This window comes from Sinohyriopsis cumingii, chromosome 17, assembly GCF_028554795.1.
Source record: "Sinohyriopsis cumingii isolate HCF-2022 chromosome 17, ASM2855479v2, whole genome shotgun sequence".
Classification (NCBI taxonomy): domain Eukaryota; kingdom Metazoa; phylum Mollusca; class Bivalvia; order Unionida; family Unionidae; genus Sinohyriopsis; species Sinohyriopsis cumingii.
In genome coordinates, this window is record NC_142977.1 from 114300351 (window position 1) to 114322211 (window position 21861).

At 35.6% G+C, this 21861-nt stretch overlaps 1 protein-coding gene across 2 annotated transcripts in view; it reads right to left on the reverse strand.

The window, feature by feature from the left end:
* The window catches only part of LOC149779697 (clathrin heavy chain 1), a 79718-nt gene that overhangs the window by 41484 nt on the left and 16373 nt on the right, over positions 1-21861 (reverse strand). For both annotated transcript variants that reach the window (XM_089940549.1, XM_089940548.1), the window contains 8 exons: positions 19875-20024; positions 18095-18213; positions 16550-16711; positions 12820-12933; positions 12070-12243; positions 8104-8301; positions 6814-7014; positions 5650-5742 (listed from right to left, as the gene is read on the reverse strand). In XM_089940549.1, coding sequence (XP_089796675.1) covers positions 5650-5742; positions 6814-7014; positions 8104-8301; positions 12070-12243; positions 12820-12933; positions 16550-16711; positions 18095-18213; positions 19875-20024 — 1211 coding nt within the window. The remainder of the gene's footprint in view (positions 1-5649; positions 5743-6813; positions 7015-8103; positions 8302-12069; positions 12244-12819; positions 12934-16549; positions 16712-18094; positions 18214-19874; positions 20025-21861) is intronic.

Genomic DNA, 21861 nt, shown 5'->3' on the forward strand with positions numbered 1-21861 from the left:
GCCTCAACCTGTAAATTGAATTATTATATGTCGAGTCACATTGAATATCAATTATACCGGTCTTATTTCTTATCCTAGAATTAAACTCCTTGACACCTATTCTATGTTCAGCAGGTTTCTCATATTGGTACATTACATTTTTGGGCAAACAGTATTGGAACTTTTCTGCATTCCTTTTGTTGAGGGAGTAGGGAGGGACATTTTCACTTAAAATAATAGTTTTCAACCCTTCATTCCCAATATAAGTCTGCAAAAGTCCTATCTGTATTGCATTCTTTACACAGGCAGTTTTTCTTCCCCAACCTCCCTTCATACAGTTGAAACATTCTTGATGTATAACTGCATGGTGAACATACTGCTCTCTCCCACCAAACCAGATCTCTTTTTTCTTCATGTACCAAGTCCCATGATAGAAAACCTTTATACTCAGGGTCTTGCAACCTGTGGTCGCAGAACACATTATTCCAAATCTCAGCATTTGATTACTGCGTGCACTAAGTGATATGGGTTTTGTTCACCATATATGTTGTTGTGAATAAATGAAAACAAGCTTCATGTCAGAAATATGCTTTCATATTTGAAACAAAAGCTATTTATTAAACCTACATTGCTGTGTTCTTACCATCAAGTAATAGTAAGGAATCATTTAGCTGTAAATTAGAGCTTGCTATTTGGTTTGCCAAATCAAGGCATATTACCTCCCCTTTGACTGTAATTGAGTGATTGCAATGTTTGCTTTGTTTCTCTTTTGTTCAATAATGTATGCATTTTTTCAGCTTTATATTAAAAAGTAAGTAATTTAACACTGCTTATAGTGGAAAGTAGCCACAGTAATGATTTTGAGACTTTTTCTTAACTTTTTATGAGCTTTGGGTAAATGTAGGTATATATTTATGTATTAGACAACTTCAATATGCAATTCAATTCTATTACTTAAATTTAACAAGTAGTGTATTCAGTGACAATTGTTATCTGTGTCTGCATATTGCATAGAGACATGAACTTGCCTTGGCATAGCAAAGTTTTTCACACATTTCTCCACCTCCAGCATACTTAATAGCTTGAGTCATAACAGTTTGTGCATACACTTTCTGTCTCCAACATCAATGATCAATGTCAGCATTATAGGAACTTTAGATAGCTTTTTCAAATTTGTCTCTTGCTGTCCTTATGTAACATACCTCATGTTGATGTGTTATTTGGGTTGATACACATCCCCCCCCCCGTTGTGGGGAACATTACCAGGCTTGAAGAAATTACTGTCTATTCTTTGCTTATTCACCCTTCCCCATAGTTTTATACTAAAAAGTAGCACTATGTTATTTAATTATTCAGTATAATAAAGCTTATGGAACTCTTCCTTGGCTTTTATATCTTTTTATTAACATTTGGGGGTCATGAATCACATGTGATGATAGTTTAAATAAGTTTGGAATGTCAGCATCTCTTGATGCTTCATGGGTGTGTGTATTTGTTTTAGTCACAAAAGGGCAATGGCCTCTTATCATTTTTACCTGTCATGTGGCATACTTATTTGTTTTGTTTGATTGATGTGAATAGGGATGCACTGTATCTTATTTCTGTGAGAGTCAGCAAGAAAAGAAATGCAATTCTGAAATTTAAAACATTTAAAACTTGTCTTATAGCAAGTGAGAGATGAAAATACAATGCGTCATGTAATTTGATACCCTGTGATGTCATACTTGCTGATGTCAGCATGCTTGTGTTTCTTTTGTGTAGCATGCATGCCATAGAAAGATAACATGAAGATACAAAGGCAGAAAACAATTATTTTAATAACAAGAATAAGCCATTAATAAGTACAATACAACACAGCAACATGTAATGCGGATGCAATTTAACTATAGATATTGGTATCACATAAAATGCTATTGCACTATTATCCATGCAGAAGCATGGCCAATTCTTTCTTACAATTATGCTCTAATATCAAGGAGTAAAATACAACTTTTTCCCAAAAAATTAAATCTGGTTATAGGACACACGGTACTAATTATACGGAAGAACTGTGAACCAGTCTAGAAATGGGTGAAGAAATGATAGAGTATTTACAGGTTTGGTGGTCCATAATTGGTTAATAATGAAAATTAAAATTTTAGGAAAAATATCTTTTGAGAGCTTGTCCTATATGTAATGTAAAAAAAATATTGACAAATTTCTACTGATGCAATTTTAGCATTTTTACAGGCTTGACTCAGGAGTACTCAATACTGAAAGTAGCACCTGATTCATTTGGTGCAGAATCAATAACACGTGTTTCATGCACATGTATGTAAACAAATTGCCGCGGGTCATATGGTGTTCTCCACACATAAGCTTGCACCAAGGTTAGATGTGCACGAAAAATTATAGGTGTCATTATCAGCACCCATAAATTTTAAGTTATTGAATTTTGAATATGACAGTGTTTCCATATGTTTACCATTGGAGTGGAATTAGTACCGTGAGTCCTATATATCCCAAATTAAGTAACCAATAAAGTTATAATGCCTTTTTTGTTATGAATTTACTATATATTCAACATAAAATAAATTAATGATGTGATAAATGGTCTCTTACACTTGTACCAATTTCCTACATAGGTTTTATCCATCATAAGGTCACCTTCCTTAGACAACCTCTCAATGGCAGCCCGTACCTGAATATTTATCATAATTACCTCCCAAGAACACCTACTTTCTCTTATTATGTTTTCTGTTCAAAAAAATGCATACACAGCAAAGGTAGTTAAAATGATTTTTTTTTTGTCAGCAGTGGTGTCACACATTACTAAATTTGGCTCTGCAGGCACTGAAACTTAATTCTGATCTGAATATTCCTTTAGCCATTATTTCATGGATGCTAATTAACTATTTTCTATACAACAGCCATGTTTCTAAACAAATATTCACAAGAACAAAATGAAAAAACAATATTTTTAATATTGCTGAATCGTTTTAACCCTTAAAATCCCCTTTCAAAAGGTTGAATACTCCCAATGTTTTGCTATCTGTTACCCTTAGCCAACCAAAATTTCTATTTCCTTATGAGTGATAGCTAATTATTTTTGCAACCTTAACTGACACTTGGTATAGCAACTACATGAATTGGTAAGAACACCAATGACTGCTTATCACAAAGACTCATAGATGCCAACCCCAGAGTACAAAAATACTTACTGCTAATAACAAAAATACTGATTTTCAGGAACAAATACTTATTTTTTAAAATTGTAATGCATATATAACTATTTACAACATCTACAACCATCAGTAAAGTAGAATAACTTAATTATTTAATGTCAAACATGCACGTGTTACACTCATGTACCTTCTGAATGGGCACCCTGTTCCATTTGAGTGCCCATTTAGAAGGTGCAAGAGTGCAACACACACACACTCAGGCTATTTATAGGAGCCATTTCCACACTCGCTTTTTGTTCTCCAATCACTATCAATTCCAGTGAATTCTGTGATTTTCCTAATGAACTGTTTTCATTCTAGCACATGAGTAATCCTTTGCGATTTTACTGTCTGGACAATATGTGCGACGCTAATAACTGAAAGAGGAAGGTTCATTTCTAAAAGAAATTTAATAAACCAAATTTCGATCGAATTACATCAAGGATCTCTCTGGCATTTATACACGTTCTGGCTCAGCTGTTGATGATGAAGCAGCAAGCTGATGCTTATTAGCTTTTTCATGCTACTGTATGTCATGGGCGACTCCATGTCCAATAGCGAACTCACATTACACAATTTTCAAAACGCTAAGTTTTCTCCTTTACTAGATGGTTTCACAAATCCAAACAAGATGGCACAACTGTCCTTTCAGTTCTGTTTTCTTGTCTTTCATGGAGAAAATTCTGAATATTCTGCTTTCCTATTCAACATGATTATTAGTTGAATATTTCGAAGACACGATATAGTGATGGCAGCAACTGTTTGCACAATATTATATGGCAGTTAATGACAGGCATGGCAGTCTCGATTTTTGAATGAACCAATTATAGTTTAGAACTCTATTCCTACATTCATGCGATGCACTTCTATCAGAATGGAACCAAGTGCCCGTTTCTAAACAGAAAATTGCAATGAAATTTTTTATTATTTTTTAACATTAAAAAACACATTTTAACAAGAAAAATGTACACCTACATTCAGGTCTAAAATATGGGACAATAAGGAAAAAACAAACACTTGGCAGCTATGAAGACTACTGTAAAATTCCATTACTTTCTGGGGCACAATGGCTCTCAAGCACGCAAACGAGGCCAAATGGTGATTCCATGAACCAGCTGCACACCATAAAGACTACAGAGCCAAACATGTCCTAAAGGCAACCTTTACAAAGCAGTCACCTGGTTGCAATGGCCATTCGACTACCCAACCACCCCTACAAATTTTCTATATAAATGTCATGTTTACAGTCACCAGCATTGGATGTTCAGCAGCCAGGTGTTTCCTTCTTATTAAACAATGGTTTTTCCTGCGTTAAGTGGTCGCTGGAGCATATTTACAGTGACTGCTCAGTCTATGTGAACTAAACTTTTGCTTCATGAGGAAGACATTTTTAAATAAAGGAATATCACGTGTGCAAATATTTCTTATCTCATTTGCATTCAATGTACTCCAGTCCCACTATCAATGTAATTCAAAGGTGTCAAATTCAAAACTTCAGCAGTTCTTATCATTGGAAAACAGGGTCAAAGCAAGTTGTTTGATGGAAGGTTGAAGTGTGTTTGTGTGTGTTTTGGATTTTTAAATTAGCTTAACAATTTGTGTCATATCACTACGAAGTCTGTTGACAACTGATAATGATGTCTTGCACTGGGGCATCATGCTGTAAACACATAGCATCATGTCCGATCTGGTCACATTATCCTGACACGAGGCCGACCAGTGCTAATGCTAACCTCTTAATGCTGAGCACCAAGTGAGACAGCTGCTAGTACAGTTTTAACAAGTCTTTGGTATGACTCAGCTGGGGTTCAAACCCATGACCTCCCACATCCGAGTCAGACATTCTAACCACTTAGGCCACTTAGAAATGGAAGTCACCTTCTGTGACAGTGTGAGAGGTAAAGTTTGATAATCCTCATCTGTTTTCCTGTGAATCAAAACCATCACTGAGAAGAAATCAAAGTTTCATCCTTTTTCACTAGGGTTTGAGTCATTTAATATTTAAAACTTGTCTGTAAAGATAGGTGAAGTTTTGGTTAAGTGGTCAAAAAGAATAACCACATATGGCAGTGCTGTCTAACCTTTTTGACACCATGGCCACTGAAAAATGTTTTTCTTGAAGCCGAGGGCCACAGCAGAAAAATGAAAAACAATGACTATATCGCAGCTTGAGCTCTGGCAGGCCATTTAAATAAAATTGGCCCACGGGCCACAGGTTGGACAGCACTGACATATGAGTTCTTTTGATTCCCTATTCATCACAGGCCTCTCACATAAAAAATCTGTCTATTGTTCTTGGCAAATTGAGAAAGTGGCTAATCGAGATAATTTCTCAAGTGTGAACTACTATTTCCATGCCTAATTTATAAAAGTTGTCCAACCAAAGAATCAGTCCTCAGTTTTACAGTCATATGTAAGCTATCAGCAGTGAAATCGGTGTTTGTCATGACATGTACAGCCTCATTACCTTCTGGGGAACATTGGCTCTCAAGTACACAGACAGGGCTAGGGTGGGGTCAGTCGGTTTCACAAGATCTCCAAGTTCTTCACTGCACTCCAGCTAAAAACAAAGAGAATAAATAAAAATCTGCAGCATCCAAAATTATTTAACAAGTCCATATATATGACAGATAAAAGTCCTTGAAATTACAATACAGTGCTCCCCTGGTGTAACACCATTAGAAATAATGTGGCATCAGATTGAATGATACCAACTCCCAAATATTTCACCCACACCCGCCTATCAAAGTTAAGAAAAAAGTAAATAGTGACTCACTAAAAGAACAATGATAAACTTAAATAAAATGTAACAGTACATTCTATAATCAATACCTTCAAGGATGGGTTGGGGGCAGGGGATGGGGATTGGAGGATGGATATAAAAATCCTTTTCTTAATATTTTAGAATCTATAAGATTTTTAAAACAAATGAAATGTTTTCTTGCTATAAACCGGTTTAGTATATACATCATGCCTCAACATGAGGTACATCAGTTTAAGAACTTATCAGAATATACCTAGTGATGGAACATGAGGCACTTCAGTATAAAAACCCCATCTGTATACACCTCATGCCTCAACATGAGATACATCAGTTTAAGAATTTATTAGAATACACCTAGTGACAGAACATGAGGCACTTCAGTATAAGAACCTCTTTAGTATGTATCTAATGCCTGAACATGAGGTACATCAATATAAAAATCCTTTTTATACCTCATGCCTCAACATGAGGCACTTCAGTATAAAAACCCCTTTAGTATGTATCTAATGCCTGAACATGAGGTACTTCAGTACAAAAAAACCCATCTGTATTTCACCTCATGCCTCAACATGAGGTACTTCAGTATAAGAACCTCTTTAGCATGTATCTAATGCCTGAACATGAGGTACTTCAATATAAAAAACCCATCTAAATACACCTTATGCCTCAATATGAGGTACTTCAGTATAAAAACCTCTTTAGTATGTATCTAATGCCTGAACATGAAGTACATCAATATAAAAATCCTTATAGTATATATCTTATGCCTCAATAAGAGATACTTCAGTATAAAAACATACCCAATACTGAACAGTTTGAGCTGTAATACCTAGAAAAATAGTTTGCAAGACAGACAGACACGCATACCTTTTCTTCCTTAAGCCATTTTTCAAGAAGCTGTTTGCGTCCTTGCTGTAGGACAGGTCGACACAGTTCAATGGACTCGTATTTATTCAGCTGGCCCTTATCCAGGAGTATTCCAAAATACTGCAGGAGTGGGGAGGTTTGTCCTGCCTGGGCAGGCACCTGCTGAAACCTCTGGATTGTTTGTGGGGTCCTCAGGATACCCTGTTGCAGGAATGTACATTTTACATCATTACTAAAGGTTTAAAGAAGTCCAGATTTTTTTGTACCTTTTGATACACTATATGAAAGAAAATGTGTTGTTAAATTTTTGTGGATGTTTTATTGTGGAATAGTTACATGTTGTGGCTGTAATGCTATTTTTCAGCACATGTTAGGCTATTCATGGTGGCCAGCATAACCGATGGAGGAACAACCTGGGAAAGCCCCGATAAGAACCACTGACACATGAGATGCTGCTGGCAAGCCTTCTCACATACCCATGTTGGGGACAAGCCCAGACAGTTAAATCAACCAAATTTCTCCATATCCGGTATACAATGCTGAATAAACAAATTAACTTTTCGCCATGAAATGTCATTTTTCTTTGGGAGCTGTTGCAATATTTTTCAAGCCATGTCGATATACCGCATGTAAATGATTTTAATGCAACAAGCAGGAGACCTCCCTTTTTGTTTAGCCTGCCATTTGCTTATTCTCTGTGGGTTCAGAGATAGGGAGCTGGCCAGATGTGCCTTCCAATATGTTGCACATGGGGAGTAAAAAGATCCAGAGGCATAGTGGGTGTAGGTTCAAATCCTATCAATGGATCAGCTCAGGTCAGCTAGCATGGTGCATGCTTGGTCAATGCATATTACTCCAAATGCCTTGTCATTAAACAATCAATGTGTTGCTAGATTGTAAAACACTAAATTGAGCCGTAACTGGAAAATATATATATAAATGGAAAGAAACTTAATGCTGCGTTTAATCTACAATGTGGACAGATATACAGATGTACACACACAGATGTTGAAGTGATCTCAGTCTCACGTACATATATTCACACAAACTTTGTCAGCAATAACTATCCTGGTATGATACAAAGCTGAACATTTTTACTTTTGTTCTTGTCTTTTACAAATCAAATAAGTATACTCCAGTTCAAATGACAGCAAGTTTACCAACACTATTACAACTTCAGTAAATCAAACACCACAATAAAAGAAGTAAATCTACCACTTTTACAACTGGTCAAAATAGATCTGCCAAGTTAAAGAAACATTCATTTTCAAAAACCAGCTCTTTCTTTACCTTGGGAGCACTGGCAGCTGCTTTGGCAGCTTCTGAATATTGGCCACTCTGGAAAAGCATGTTAAATTTTTTCACAAATAGTTCCTCGGCTCCTGGCAGGTTACAGCGCGAAGCAAATTTCAGAGCCAGGTCTGGATTTTGCAGGTTGTTACTGATGTACTGCACAATGTTGTCCTCCTCCACACTCACAGACAGAACCTGGTGAGAAAATTTAGAATACTTAAAGTTACATTACAAATTTACTTATAATTACACATGGATCACAATTTGGAAACCATTGACGCATTAACATACCAATGATATACACTTTATTGGTAAAGTAATAAAGGTCACATCACTTACAGCACTGACCTCCAGGTCTCTCACAACCTCTGGGAACTTGCAATGAGTCACAACTTGGAGGTTGAGCATAGATTCTCTTTCTTTCTCTCTCTAAATATATATATATATATATATATATATATATATATATATATATATATATATATATATATATATATATATCTATATATATATATATATATATATATATTTATGTATATGACCCTGATCTTTATCTATTGACGAAGAAATCAACAGTCCTCTTCAATGCTTTAAGTGTAGGCCCTAAACAAACTCTCCTCAAAGCATGTAGTTTAGGGTTAAAGTTATTATACAAGAATCACTTGTCTTCTTTCATGTGTGCATCGTTTAATATATAGATTAAAAAAACAGACTTCTTCTTTGCTTTAAGTGCAATCTAGCCACAAATCTCGGTAAAGGCAGATAGGGTAAAACAAAAGTTATTGTGCAGAAAGGAACAAGACAGATGAGCAAAAGGATGCATGGATAGACGTCATAAGAATACTGCCTCTGCCGTTTGGTAATCATATAAAACTTTTTATGACAATTAAATACAATCAACCACTGAGGAAACAGCTTTTCTAAGCTATCAGGTATGTGCATTCTGACGCGAAACACCTTGCTCACAATTGTAACAAGGGTTTGTCTGTAGAACACATTGCTCTAGGAGTCTTTGTAAACTGCAGTAACATGAGAGGTAACAGCAGTTATCAAAGACAAAGTTCTCCTGATAGGATCAAACTCAGATATCAGGTAATCAACATTAAGTGTATGAACTCAACAAACCTTGGCATTAAATTATAATGCAAGCATTCTATATACTTGCCATATTCCTTTAACTAAAGTCAGCCAGCAGAAACAATGGTCACATTCTCTACAGTGAAGGTCCACTTCTTCTGATCAATGGAAAACGTACAAGATCATTTATTCAGTGTATTGAGTCAAATACAAAATATACATGCTGCCATACGTTCATGTGTTGACCAAAGACAAGCACTGACAACTTCAGTCTCTTTCAGGGTTCACCCAGAGCGGAAATTAGCATAGACTGACTACTTAATCAGGTACCACAGAACTACCAACCCTCCAGACTTGCAATTAGTGTAAAAAGGGATAAAAATTAGTTAACAATTATACTATGACACTAGCTCCATCTATTTTGATGGTCAGTACTGCATTATATGAAAATCCCAAAATAAAAATAAAACATTATTTGCACTGATTAAAAGTACAAATTTATTTGCAGTCAAATTTACTGACATACACCAACTTCACACTGTCATATGATGCTGTGACAGACTTAAACTTCCTCAACTGGGTTATGGTAAATATGTTTTCAAAAGAGTTAGGCTTCTTGCTGGCTGTTCAATCTAGGTGACAAAAATTGTTGCAAATTTTCAACACCTAAGGAGGCACTAAAGTCTGTCCTATTTTTCCTTACAATAGGAAATACTCTTTCACTGTCACTGTTGCTGATCTCCAACTGAGAAAGACAGGTTATATTCAACAAGAAAACTCACAATGCTTCAACAACGGTAGCTTGCAGGACTCGAGTAGGTGGCTTAAAGTACTCCAGGGCTGAAATCTGCTGGGTGCTCTCCATTTTTCCAATATCTATGTGCTCTTTACAAGCTGTGTGCTCTTTCACATCATTCTGCCACATGCACACAGGGGCTCATATCACTGCTTACAGTTTACCTGTCATACATGCTCTATGTATATGTACCATTTTAAAAATAAAAAAAAGTTGGGTCCCGGTTTTCTTCATGAGTATTTGTAAAACTTCTGTTCTAAATACAGATTATATACTTTACAATACTTGCTACTGGGAAAACTGTAACAATTGAATTTAGTTCTACTTACATTGCAACTAGCAATACAGGACCATTATGGGTATCTGTAACCACTACTGCTATTTTGACTTGCACATAATGGGATAAAATTCATTTTACTCACGATTTAAGCCGATTGAGAATTTTGGAATTCGTGATTTATTTTGCATGCAGCGTGAATCACTATCTCAAGTCGTGAAATTCACACCAAAATCGTGAGGGTTGGCAGGTCATACCAAGTAGCCAACTCATGTATATTAGTGTGGTTTCTTACGAACAGAAAAAAACACAAAATTCATTATATGGAAATAATTCCAACATGGGCTAAAGGTACCTTGGGAGACAATTTAATTATGAAATGTCTGTTGCTGGAAAAAATATAAAATTCTTATAAGTTTTAACGTGTTCATTTTGTATTTATTTATTTTTTTGCCTGACGAAACATGCACAATTGGGAAATATTGGTTGCTGATCATTAATCTTTCGTTGTCACAGGCTCTCAGACAATGGATTTTTCTATCCCCGCCATGCTGATATGACCATAAATTCTGGAATAGCGATAAAAAGATTTTCAAATGACTGCTGTGATGGTCATATTGGAAATTAAATCAGTACCACTGTTATTTAGGACCAGCCAGGGTCTTCTGGTGCAGGTCCCTTGTCAGTACAACTTTCGATTCAGGAAAAATAGCAATAATACTTTAAAGACAAATGCCGTGGAGATAAGACCATCCTTTCCGGATGTGTAACGGAAAAATGATCTCCACGATAGCTGCTGTGGCAGCCATAATGAATATCAAAACAGCATCAGTTGAAATTAGGACCAACTAGACCAAGGGTTGAACAAGTGTGTGAAGTTTCATGGCAATCCTCCAAGAAGTTTAGGAATAGTAGCGATAACAAACATCTCTTAATGGATGGATGACAAATGAATGAAAGACCATCTTAAAAGCTTTTCTGGTCTAAAAGTAGTAGAGCTAAAAACTACCTTCCCAGGGTAACATGTTTAAATCGAAAACTTGATACCTAGTTTAACAGGCTCTTATCAGCTTCAAGTGCAAGTCAGCAACACATTTTACTAAAGGTAGATTGGGTAAAACTAAAGCTATTGTGCAGAAATGAATAAGAAAAATGTACAAACAAATAAAGGTAGACATATACAATCTAACGACACTTAAATATAATCAACTATCAAGAAAATGGCTTTTCTTAGCTATCGGGTATGTGCATTCTGACGCGAAACACCTTGCTCACAATTGCAACAAGGGTTTGTCTGTAGAACACATTGCTCTAGGAGTCTTTGCAAACTGCAGTAACATGAGAGATAACAGCAGTTATCCAAGACAAACTTCTCCTGATTCAAACTCAATCATCAGGAACTGCAAAAAATTCAACTTAAATTTTTTAAATATAGGCAACTCTGGCCAAGCCTGACAAAATGGACAGAAGTTAAACTGCAATCTTTACCTATTCCACTCATCCAGTTTTACTGCATTCTACATCTATTCCACTCATCCAATTCTACCACATTCTATATCAATTCCACTCATCCGACTGTTTCCTCACAGCTGGGTATTAATAAAAGACAGAAAATTGATGGAATGTTTACTTTAAATCACCTGAACACATTTTTCGAGTATTTTTAATCCAATGCAATCAACATTGAACATCATGGACAAATGAATAGCTTTTGACTGTAATGATTGCACTGCAAATTTAAATAAATTTAAGACATTTTGAATTGTGCTTGAAACTTCCTTTTGAAAGGAAGTTCCATTTTTATAGTGATTACCTGTCCCTTTCTGTTGACCCCAATAATACCAGAGGTGCTCTCGTGAGGAGCCGTCACAAAGATTGTATCTCCGCTGATCCTATTCATGTAGATGCATGCTCCAGTCTCTACGTCATACAGATGAATGTAGCCATACTTTGTTACAAGGAAAGTGACGCCATGCTTTTGACTGACCTGAATATACCACAAATTAAATAATAGGATTAAAATTATCTTCTATTAATGAACTAGATGAACACCATCATCGCCATTTATCATGTGGTAAAACCAACAGATATTACCCAATTTAAGATTGTTAATGATTTAAATAGTGTATTCCATACTGAATGATTTTAATGTCAACTTTTGTGCAGATTAAAGCAAGAGAAAAACTCCAATTTATTTTATTGTTTAATCCCTACTTTTGACAAGTTACGCAGGATACCTCTATGCCATGGTTATATAAAAATACTACTTCAAAGAGTTACCATTTTAATGACAGCGTATTCACAGTATGCAAGAAATTACAACCAAGTTCCTTTATAACGACTACTCAGGGCATCTAAATGCTTTTTTGAACAGGTAACCTTTACTTGCAGCTAACTATATACTGACTTGTAAATAAATGTGGCTTACTATATCTGACCTTTATACACGAGTAGATATGGAATGCAGGTGATCACTATGACAGGAGTAAATTTTTTTAAAAGATCGTACAATGGATAACTATTAAAACATAAATTTCAAGTCTTGTTATTATTCTTCTTCTACCTGCATGGCCACAGGAAAATCATTCTGTGCCTCAGGAGGAAAGAAAACATCTACAGCTTTCTTCTGGAAGGGTTGGTTTCCTTGCGGGGCCTGACCAACTTCTATTATGTGCAGCTGCAAAGAAGATGCGTTTAAGCAGTAATAAAAATGAACAATTACCCAAGGATTTCACAATCATGTACAAAATAAATGTAAAAACTTCTAAAGAACTTTAATATAAAATTTGTTCCTAATGCCACTGCTGCCATTAAAAATAAGATACCAGAATATTGCATACTATTAACAGCTGGCAAAGCAAAAATCCCTTTGAATGGGTTATGACATCTACTAATGGGCAACCAAGTTCTCTCATAATGACAAGCAAAACAAGGTTACCTGTGAATAGTTCATTTACTACTTGGCCACCACTGGATGTGTATGGTATTGCCAGTATAATGGTTTACCACAATATTTTTTGGTGGTATGTATCACAGTACTTTTTCCCTGTACCATTACGGTGGTAGTTTCTGTCAGTAAGGAATAAATGGAAATTCGCAAAGTACTGATATTAACAATGTTTCATTATTCATAACAAACTAGTTTAAAACATTATCTTACTTTGACAAAATGGTTGTATCTCTCACAAGTTTATGATGAATATTACAAATATAATTATATTTATTATTCTTTAATCTTATGTTTGACATGTGTCATGCATGCCTACATGGTGGCCAAATGGAATGTTGTGAAACACTTCAAGACAAAAAACCATGTGTCATGTTTCAATTAAAACTAGAGAATCTGAATGTGCCAACTATATATATTCTTTTGTAAGACTGTGAATCATCCAATGATTTTAAGGAGCGCACTTGTTTTGTCTGAACTTTACCTAATTTCCACTAAATATGTTCTCGTTTTTTTAAAACAAGTCTTATGCTTGCAGGCCCTCCTTAATAAATATCTTGCCTCAGTGTTGGCATCCCACTCAAAGTTTCCCTGCCTAGTTTATCAACAATATAACTAGAAAATTGTAGACTTCAGTATCACTACTTCCTATTTTTATCAATAGGCTCTCTAATGTCAGCATGATGTCTTTCACAGTCTCAGCTATTGTATAAATTTAATCACCCTGCATTAGTTACAGATTTTACATTACTCACTGCTTAGGATCAACACACACAGTCATCTACAATATAGTACTGGTCATTTAATATTCAAGGTGGGGGCTGTGATTTTCTTTTATCTCATGAAAATTAAAATTTCTTTCAAAATAATATCATGGATATAATATAGTGCCAATCAAAGCAATATTTTTTTCTCCAGGTATTGACACACAGAAATTAAACAATAAATTGTAATGTCCCTGATCAACAACACTGAACTGTTGGTCCATAATAGAACTGCAGTATACCGTTGTATGTATCATGCTACCTTCAGAAATGCTGGTATACAAAATCATATGTGGTACCCAGCCCTAGTTACTATTAAGTTCTGAAATATTGGCAGGCATAACAAGAATGCCCTTGAAAGGCTAATCTTATCTACTACTGGGTTACTAGTAATTTGCAACATAATGGCAGGCAAAACAAGATTTCCTTTTAATGGCTAATCTCATCTACTACTGGGTTACTATTAATTTCCAACAACAATGGCAGACAAAACAAGATTCCCTTTGAATGGATAATCTCATATTCTAATGGATTCCTACTAAGTTCTAAAATAATATAGATAATGATAATGGGCCAGGACACCTGCACATACCCCATACATTTTCAAAGCTAAGTACAACTTGATATAATTAAGCTATTACATCATAATTGTGAACAGACAATAGACATATTTGTAAATTTAATTCATTAACATAGAGCTTAAGCTAATAAGAATTTCTTACAGTGGTAGGTGCACCTCTAGTGATGTGGCACATTTTTGTTGGAAGAGACATTCTTTTGGAACAAGGTATGTGGGTGGGGAGGCTTTTAAAAAATGAAAAGGGCTTTGGTGTCACTTATGACTACCATCTTTTTCCTAGTAGAACAGAGAAAGTCACATTTATATATTCATCATACACAAATAAACAGAACAATAACTGGAATATACACAGAACAAAATGTTTTAACAAGGTGTCTGGGATTTTGAAAGGAGCAATGGGAAGGATAAAGGGCAGAAACCAGAAGGGCACCTGTTTACCCTTTCCCAGCTCCATCAGTAGTTGAAAAGCAGTCTGTCTGTAGTTTTAACCACTGCCAGTAGTATAGTTATAAAGCTTAGCTAACAGTTTAACAATAACAGAAACTTCATCCAGAAATATATTTATCATCTTTCATGTTAAACTACATTATTATGTAAAAATACGTGCATTTTTAAACATTTTATTTTATTCACCCTCATACCCATTTGTTTACCAGCTTTAAAAAAAAAATGTGGTAGGTTATAGGTCGGTCTTTGTCAGTAATGGCAAATGGTAGGTTATAGACCTGGCTTTGTCAGCAATGGTTGTGGTAAGTTATAGTCCCATCTTTGTCACTCATGGCAATGGTAGGTTATAGGCCTGGCTTTGTCAGCAATGGTAGGTTAAAGGCCCATTTTTTGTCAACAATGTCATGCAGCAGGTTTGTTATGAAGTCTGTATTATGTCACACCAGGAAAATCATCAGTGTTCTTTTCATGATAATTATGCTGGTACTTTATCTTTTTTCACTTTGGCTTCAGATCCAACTCATCCCAAGAAAAACCCATGAGTACACAGCAACTAACTACTGCTAAAGTGTATGTCAATGCATCATATAGGTGTTAATTAAATATTAATTGTTGTTACAAATTTTAATACTAACACAAATTGATAAAATCTTGATTACTGAATGCTCTGCACCTTTAATACCATTCAATCCAGTTAGTACAGGTTCACACATTTTGTCCAAAACCTTCCATACATTTTAACACTGATTTTGCCCATATGTAGTTATTGGTGCAATGTATAAAATGACCGTCTAATGAATATGCATGAAGATTATTAAAAGAGTAAATATAATCACCATTTAAAGGAGCATGCAGTCAAATTTTAACAATAATACACCCACTAGTGAAACATTCGGTACTGAATGCCTGCATAACCTGTACAACTTCTACCTGAGACTCAAACTGCAGAAGAGAATGAATAAAAACAATATGGGCTTATGAGAAGCAAGACAATTGTGACCAATGAAAATGCAGGAGTATATACTAATACTTGACCAACAACAGATTCAACAGATTTCAGTTTGCTGTGTGGCTATTTCGCTGTTCTGATCACAATTTTAGGAGTTAGCATCTTTATGTACTGAATTTACAACCAAGGGATAAGGGTTTCACTGAGAACGTTCATATTTTTGCAGCATTAGTTTGAAAAGATGATCCTTTAAATGATTCAAACCAATAAATAATTTGGTTTTATTAGGTTTTCATTTGATTCGCATGACTGATATATATCAGTGATCTGAAACAGACATTATTTGTCAGGTTTTTCATTGTAAAACTTAGCATCCAGGTAGCTACATCACACTGTGTGTATTCCACACAGTACATATTACACTTAAAATATCTTTTAACCTATGCCCTTTCACTCTCAACCAAAAGGGTATGAAAACCCTTGCGTACTGAAACTATGGAACCCTGAGCTAACGTGCAGATTTGTGTGACCACACCATTAATTGATACTCAATTTAATCTTATCATTTTTCACACAATACTGCATTGTAAAAAAAAAAATTCTAACCTTGCCTCCCTGGGCTCCACGGACAGCAAATGTAAAGAGAGTGGACGGTTGTGGATTACCATCCACCTTGAACTGGACAAAGGCTGCAGCATGTCCCTCGATTGGTTGACTGACCTTCCTCTCTACAGAATACAACTGCATTGCACCTACCACACGGTTTTGCTGGGAAAGAAAATGGCAAAGGAATTTTCATTTTAATTTAGTTCTGTGATAATAATTGCGAAGTTCCGTCTCCCCCTCCCCACCTGACCACATCATGCAACACCTCTGCAATATTACCCTTTATTTCAACAAAATACAATCTAAGACAGAAGCACAATTTTTATTTTACTATTTTCACCAAAACCAGAAATATAAGTTTACTTCTTTCAAATAATGCTTATTATTAACTACAACAACACAAGATTTGTTTCCCTACACTGTTTAAAGATCAACAAAGAAAGTGCAACACAACTCTACTGTACTCTTGACCTTACACCTGTGTTAGAGCAATTCAATGTTCATATAGACCTTTTACTTTAAATAACTGCATCTAAACTTAGGAATAGTATTAAAATTATAGCATGTGCAGTCTAAATGTGTGTGTTTGTGTGTGTGTGTGTGTGTACAGTCTCTAAGTACTTTAATTGCAGCTATAACAAACTTGTGCAAAAGGACAAATCAGTAGAGCTAAAACAAATGGATGGTGCATATTGTAGATACCAAACTATCACCTGCTAAAAAACCAACCACACGAGTTCCTTGCATATTTATCTTTGCAGATGTTCAACTTGCTGAAATACCACCAACAGAACGAGGCTAGGAACTGTTCCCATATTCTTGGTCCTCTCTAGGATGTGTGACTGTGCAATTCATGACAATTTCTATATAAAATTTTGTTTCCTCATTTAACCTCTCCTACATTAAACAATTGTCATTTTTAAACAAATGGAGGGGAATATTAAAAAATTCTGTCTTTTTTAACAAATTGAGGTGAATTTCTCCCATTATTTTTCCATTCCTGAATAGACTATGTATCTACCTATGCATGCAGATATTCACATGAATATTTCCATTGACCAAGAGAAATTGCTCAACTGGCCCTCCCAACCCAATCAAATTATCAAACTGCAGCAATCTGAAAACATAATCTGAGAAAATTTAACTGGTTCTGCTGGCCTGTGGCTGTCAAGATTTCCTGGCCCTCCTCAAACAATACATGGAGCAGCGACTAAATCATCACCTATGTTCCACTTGCTAAAAGCCAATGAACAACATGGAGAAAATAAAAGTGTACATATTTCCTTGCACAGATATTCCATGCTAAAAACCAACCAATCACGTGGGGCCAAAAGGTGTTCACATTTACCTGTGCAGACATTCCATGCTAAAAACCAACCAATCATGTGGGGCCAAAAGGTGTTCATATTTACCTGTGCATATGTTCCATGATAAAAACCAACCGATGACATGTGGCCTGGAGCTAATATATACATGTTTACTAGAGCAGATAATCCACTTGCTAAAAGCCAACCAACATGGGTTAAGAGCTGTACATATATTTACCTGTGCTGATATTCCTATCAGCAGCAGCCACTGCTGTTTGGCATCAGTTCTATAGTTAATGATCTGACATCCCACCAGATTAGAGTGACGATCAAACATTTTCTGAGGCTGAGAATCACCTGTAAATAACAGCAATAAAACAGACTTCTGAGAAGAGTAATGCATAAATCTGTCATACTCGTATGTTTATCAGTAACTAGGTTCTGTTCTAACAATTACTGAAAATACAATTTCAACTACAAAATTATTTCCACATTTTATACATGATGTAGCCTTAAGATATCTGAACTTGTATATACATCACTTAAACATTACAAGTACAAATCAACATATTACAACTATTTTAATGTTGTAGGTATAAATAAGCAGGAATGTATTCTGAGAGAGCACAAATACCCTGCTGTCCCTGCTTCTATAACACTGCAGTCAAAAGTGCATGAGAAACTAACATAACTAGAAAATGTGAACAGATTTAATAAGGTGTGCAAAACCAAAACCAGTTACCTATTTTTGTTAAGATGTCACTGTACTCTCCAATTAGCATCCACACAAATTTACATACCTGTTCAAAGGCCTCACAAGGATTTTAAAACTATGAGTCTAGGACTCCTACTCTGGTACAAATAGTAGTCCCACCAGCAAAACCTTAAGTCCCCTACCAGAAGCATATTGGGCATACCTAAAGTGGATAAATGTCCAGATGAGAAGAACCTGTGGTTGACACTGGGTTTAATTTTCAAAACTCTTTACACCACTGACATAGCTCTTGTTCATCCATCAGAGTGAGACTGAATTTTGTCAATCCAATGAAAAGCCTTATTCCAAAACACTAAGCCAGGAATCACACACCTTCTAATACTTGTCTACTTGTCCATCCAAACCATCAATTCTAGCAACTTTAGCACTCTTCTGAATCTCATTACATTCTTGGTAGATTTGCCTTTTAACCACAAAATACTTATCCAAATTTGTTAAGTCTCAACATGTCCTGACTTCAAGGTCACATGCACTACTTATTGACTACACTTGGAAATGAACACAATCATGAAAGCTCAAGTTGTTAATTTGATGTACTCTTATAATGACCACATGTGTATCTAAGGGTCTTTCTGCCTCTGAATTCAGTCATTCTAAATATCAGCACATTTTCCCACCACTCAACAGCAAGTCAAAGTCTTTGAACATATCTGTCCAGCTACTGTGTCATGTTCTTTTGATGTACTCTTATAATGACAACACGGACATTTGGGGGTATTTCAGCCACGGTCTTTGTAACAATCTGCACAGCTAAAATGATCAATTGATAGACACATTTTCCCACATAGCAGGTGGTTGAAGCAGGGCTGGCAAGCCTCGAATTTGACGTCCTGCTAATGAATGCATACAAAGGACTCCAGCATATGTGATTAAGCGTTTCCGATAATTCTGCTGCTATCAACAGTGCCTCAGAAACTGACAAATATGCAGAAGTAAACAAATTCACTGAATCATGAAAGATACATAAAATCTGATGTACTTTTCTTAAGGTAGTGGTGTGCTCAACAAGACACCAATATAATAAAGGCACAACTGAGGTAAATTCTACAGGAGAAACTAACATAAATGCAAATAACAACAAAAGTGACCAAAGTTTTAAGGATGCACAAACAGATGCATACATCCATGGTGTGTGTGTTTGTGTTTTTTTTGTATTCTTAACGCAGCTTTACCAATTTTTGTCATATCACTACGTAGTCTGCAGTGTGGCAGATTATACTGATGTCTAGCATCTAGCACTTACCTTCCATGCTCCAGTGGAAGACGGCTGTCTCTGTGACGAGGGCCACTGTGTTGACGTTAATCCACTTCCAGAAAACAACATCATCCGTCATTGTGTGGGCCTTCATCTTACTCTTCATCTCAATGTTAAAGATCTGCAGGGTTTTACCGGCTGAAACATTTTTACAAAGTCTATTATTAGACAGGAATTCTGAACGTGGTCCCCAAGGGCCAAAATCTGAAGTGATTCCCAAATTTGAGTGGCCCCAGCTTGTAAAGTGTTCCATTCTTGCAATTCTGTTTACTAAGCTGGGTGTTTTACTCACAAAAACTAATCTCATCAAGATCAGCACATAGCAAAGCTTAGCAATATACAGACTGGTGTAGCTGAAAGTACAAGGGTCACGGCTAAAAGTTGTGTCACAGTGACCAACTTTTGGAATGTCAGTTTACTCTCCTTAAGGTGCATTCACATAAATTTTCATGAAGCTGGTCTAAAATACTGCAGCTGATGAACTGATGCAGAGAAGTCACTCAAGTATGAACACTAGGTCACATTGACCTAGCTTTGGTACTACTGAATTGCTTTCATTGAGATGTGCATACATACCAAATTTTATCAATTCCTAGTGAAATATTGAATGATAATGGCCGAAACACAAAAGTCACCAAGTACCAATCAAGTCACATTGACCTAATTTTGTACAGCTGAGTTACTTTAATCAAGATGCATCTAGAACCTAATTTTAACGAGTTTAGGTGAAATATGGTCCAAAATACTGATGGTGTAATGAATTAACAACTGTAAATACAAGTCCATCAAACAGGCAAATGAGTTCGCAGTAAATTAGTAATAGTATGAAGGACTTCCCAAGACATGTCCAAATACTTATTTTGGTGAATGTCATAATGACGAAACAAATTTATGAACAAAAAAGCAAACTGATATATCCCTTCATGAATAAATTTGTGAAGGGGATACTTACATTCAAATTTCATATACCAATGACAGCTTTCGAAAGCTCCTTTTAAAACCAATTTGAATAAATTGTTTTATATCATGTTACACGAATATTGCATGTTCACTGCACTCCATACAAGTGGTAATATCAAAACATTGTTTCAGCAAATTTGGCTGCATTTAAGTTACAACTATTTTCAAGTTAAAGTCCAGAAACTGTTTGCCAGGTAACATGGAATACAAACAGCTGTGTAACTAAGACCATCTACTAAGAAATGATGTCCAGTCATGCACATAATTATAATATGGTCAAGGAGCATATATAGTAATAAATACGGTAAACGTTGATGTATATGCAGTAAGCACTCTTATCAACAATAGCGGAGGATAAAGATGCTGGTAATAGTTGAGAGTGTAAATGTTACACAAGCAAGTGTACTGTTCATGATAAAAGGCATGACTTGTTATCAAGAGATTCTTTGTGAAGGAATTCAAGAAATGCAGCTATGTGGGCAAGGCACAAGTGATACTGAATATTGCAGCTAAAAATATTGATGGACTGATGAAAAAAAGAATCAAAGCAGATTTATCCTATTGATGATTACAACTACAGAGACAATTCACAGGATTGCTGATCAAAGTGAGAATTGGAACAAAGGTCAAGAGGTTCTGTAAAATGTTTTAAAATGATAAAAATGCTTAACAGTGAAGATGGCATGGAGTTATTCTAACTTCATTTCATAACAAGAGATATGATGAAATAACAGTACACACATCAAACATGAGGAAAAGAACTGCTCAACAACGAAATAGGTAAATAAGTATTTAAATTACATAGAACTTTCTGAGCTGTAGTAAGGCATTGGAACATATGGCCAAACATAATGCCCCATTTAGAAGCACCCTTGAACAGCAAAATACATGATACAAGGCAGTCAAGATTTGTTCCTGGAATAAATATAGCATTTACTTATGGAGGTCAAGTGTGCATTATTCAGAATATTCAGGAGGAATATAATTGGATATGGGTAGAGAATAACTTATAAAT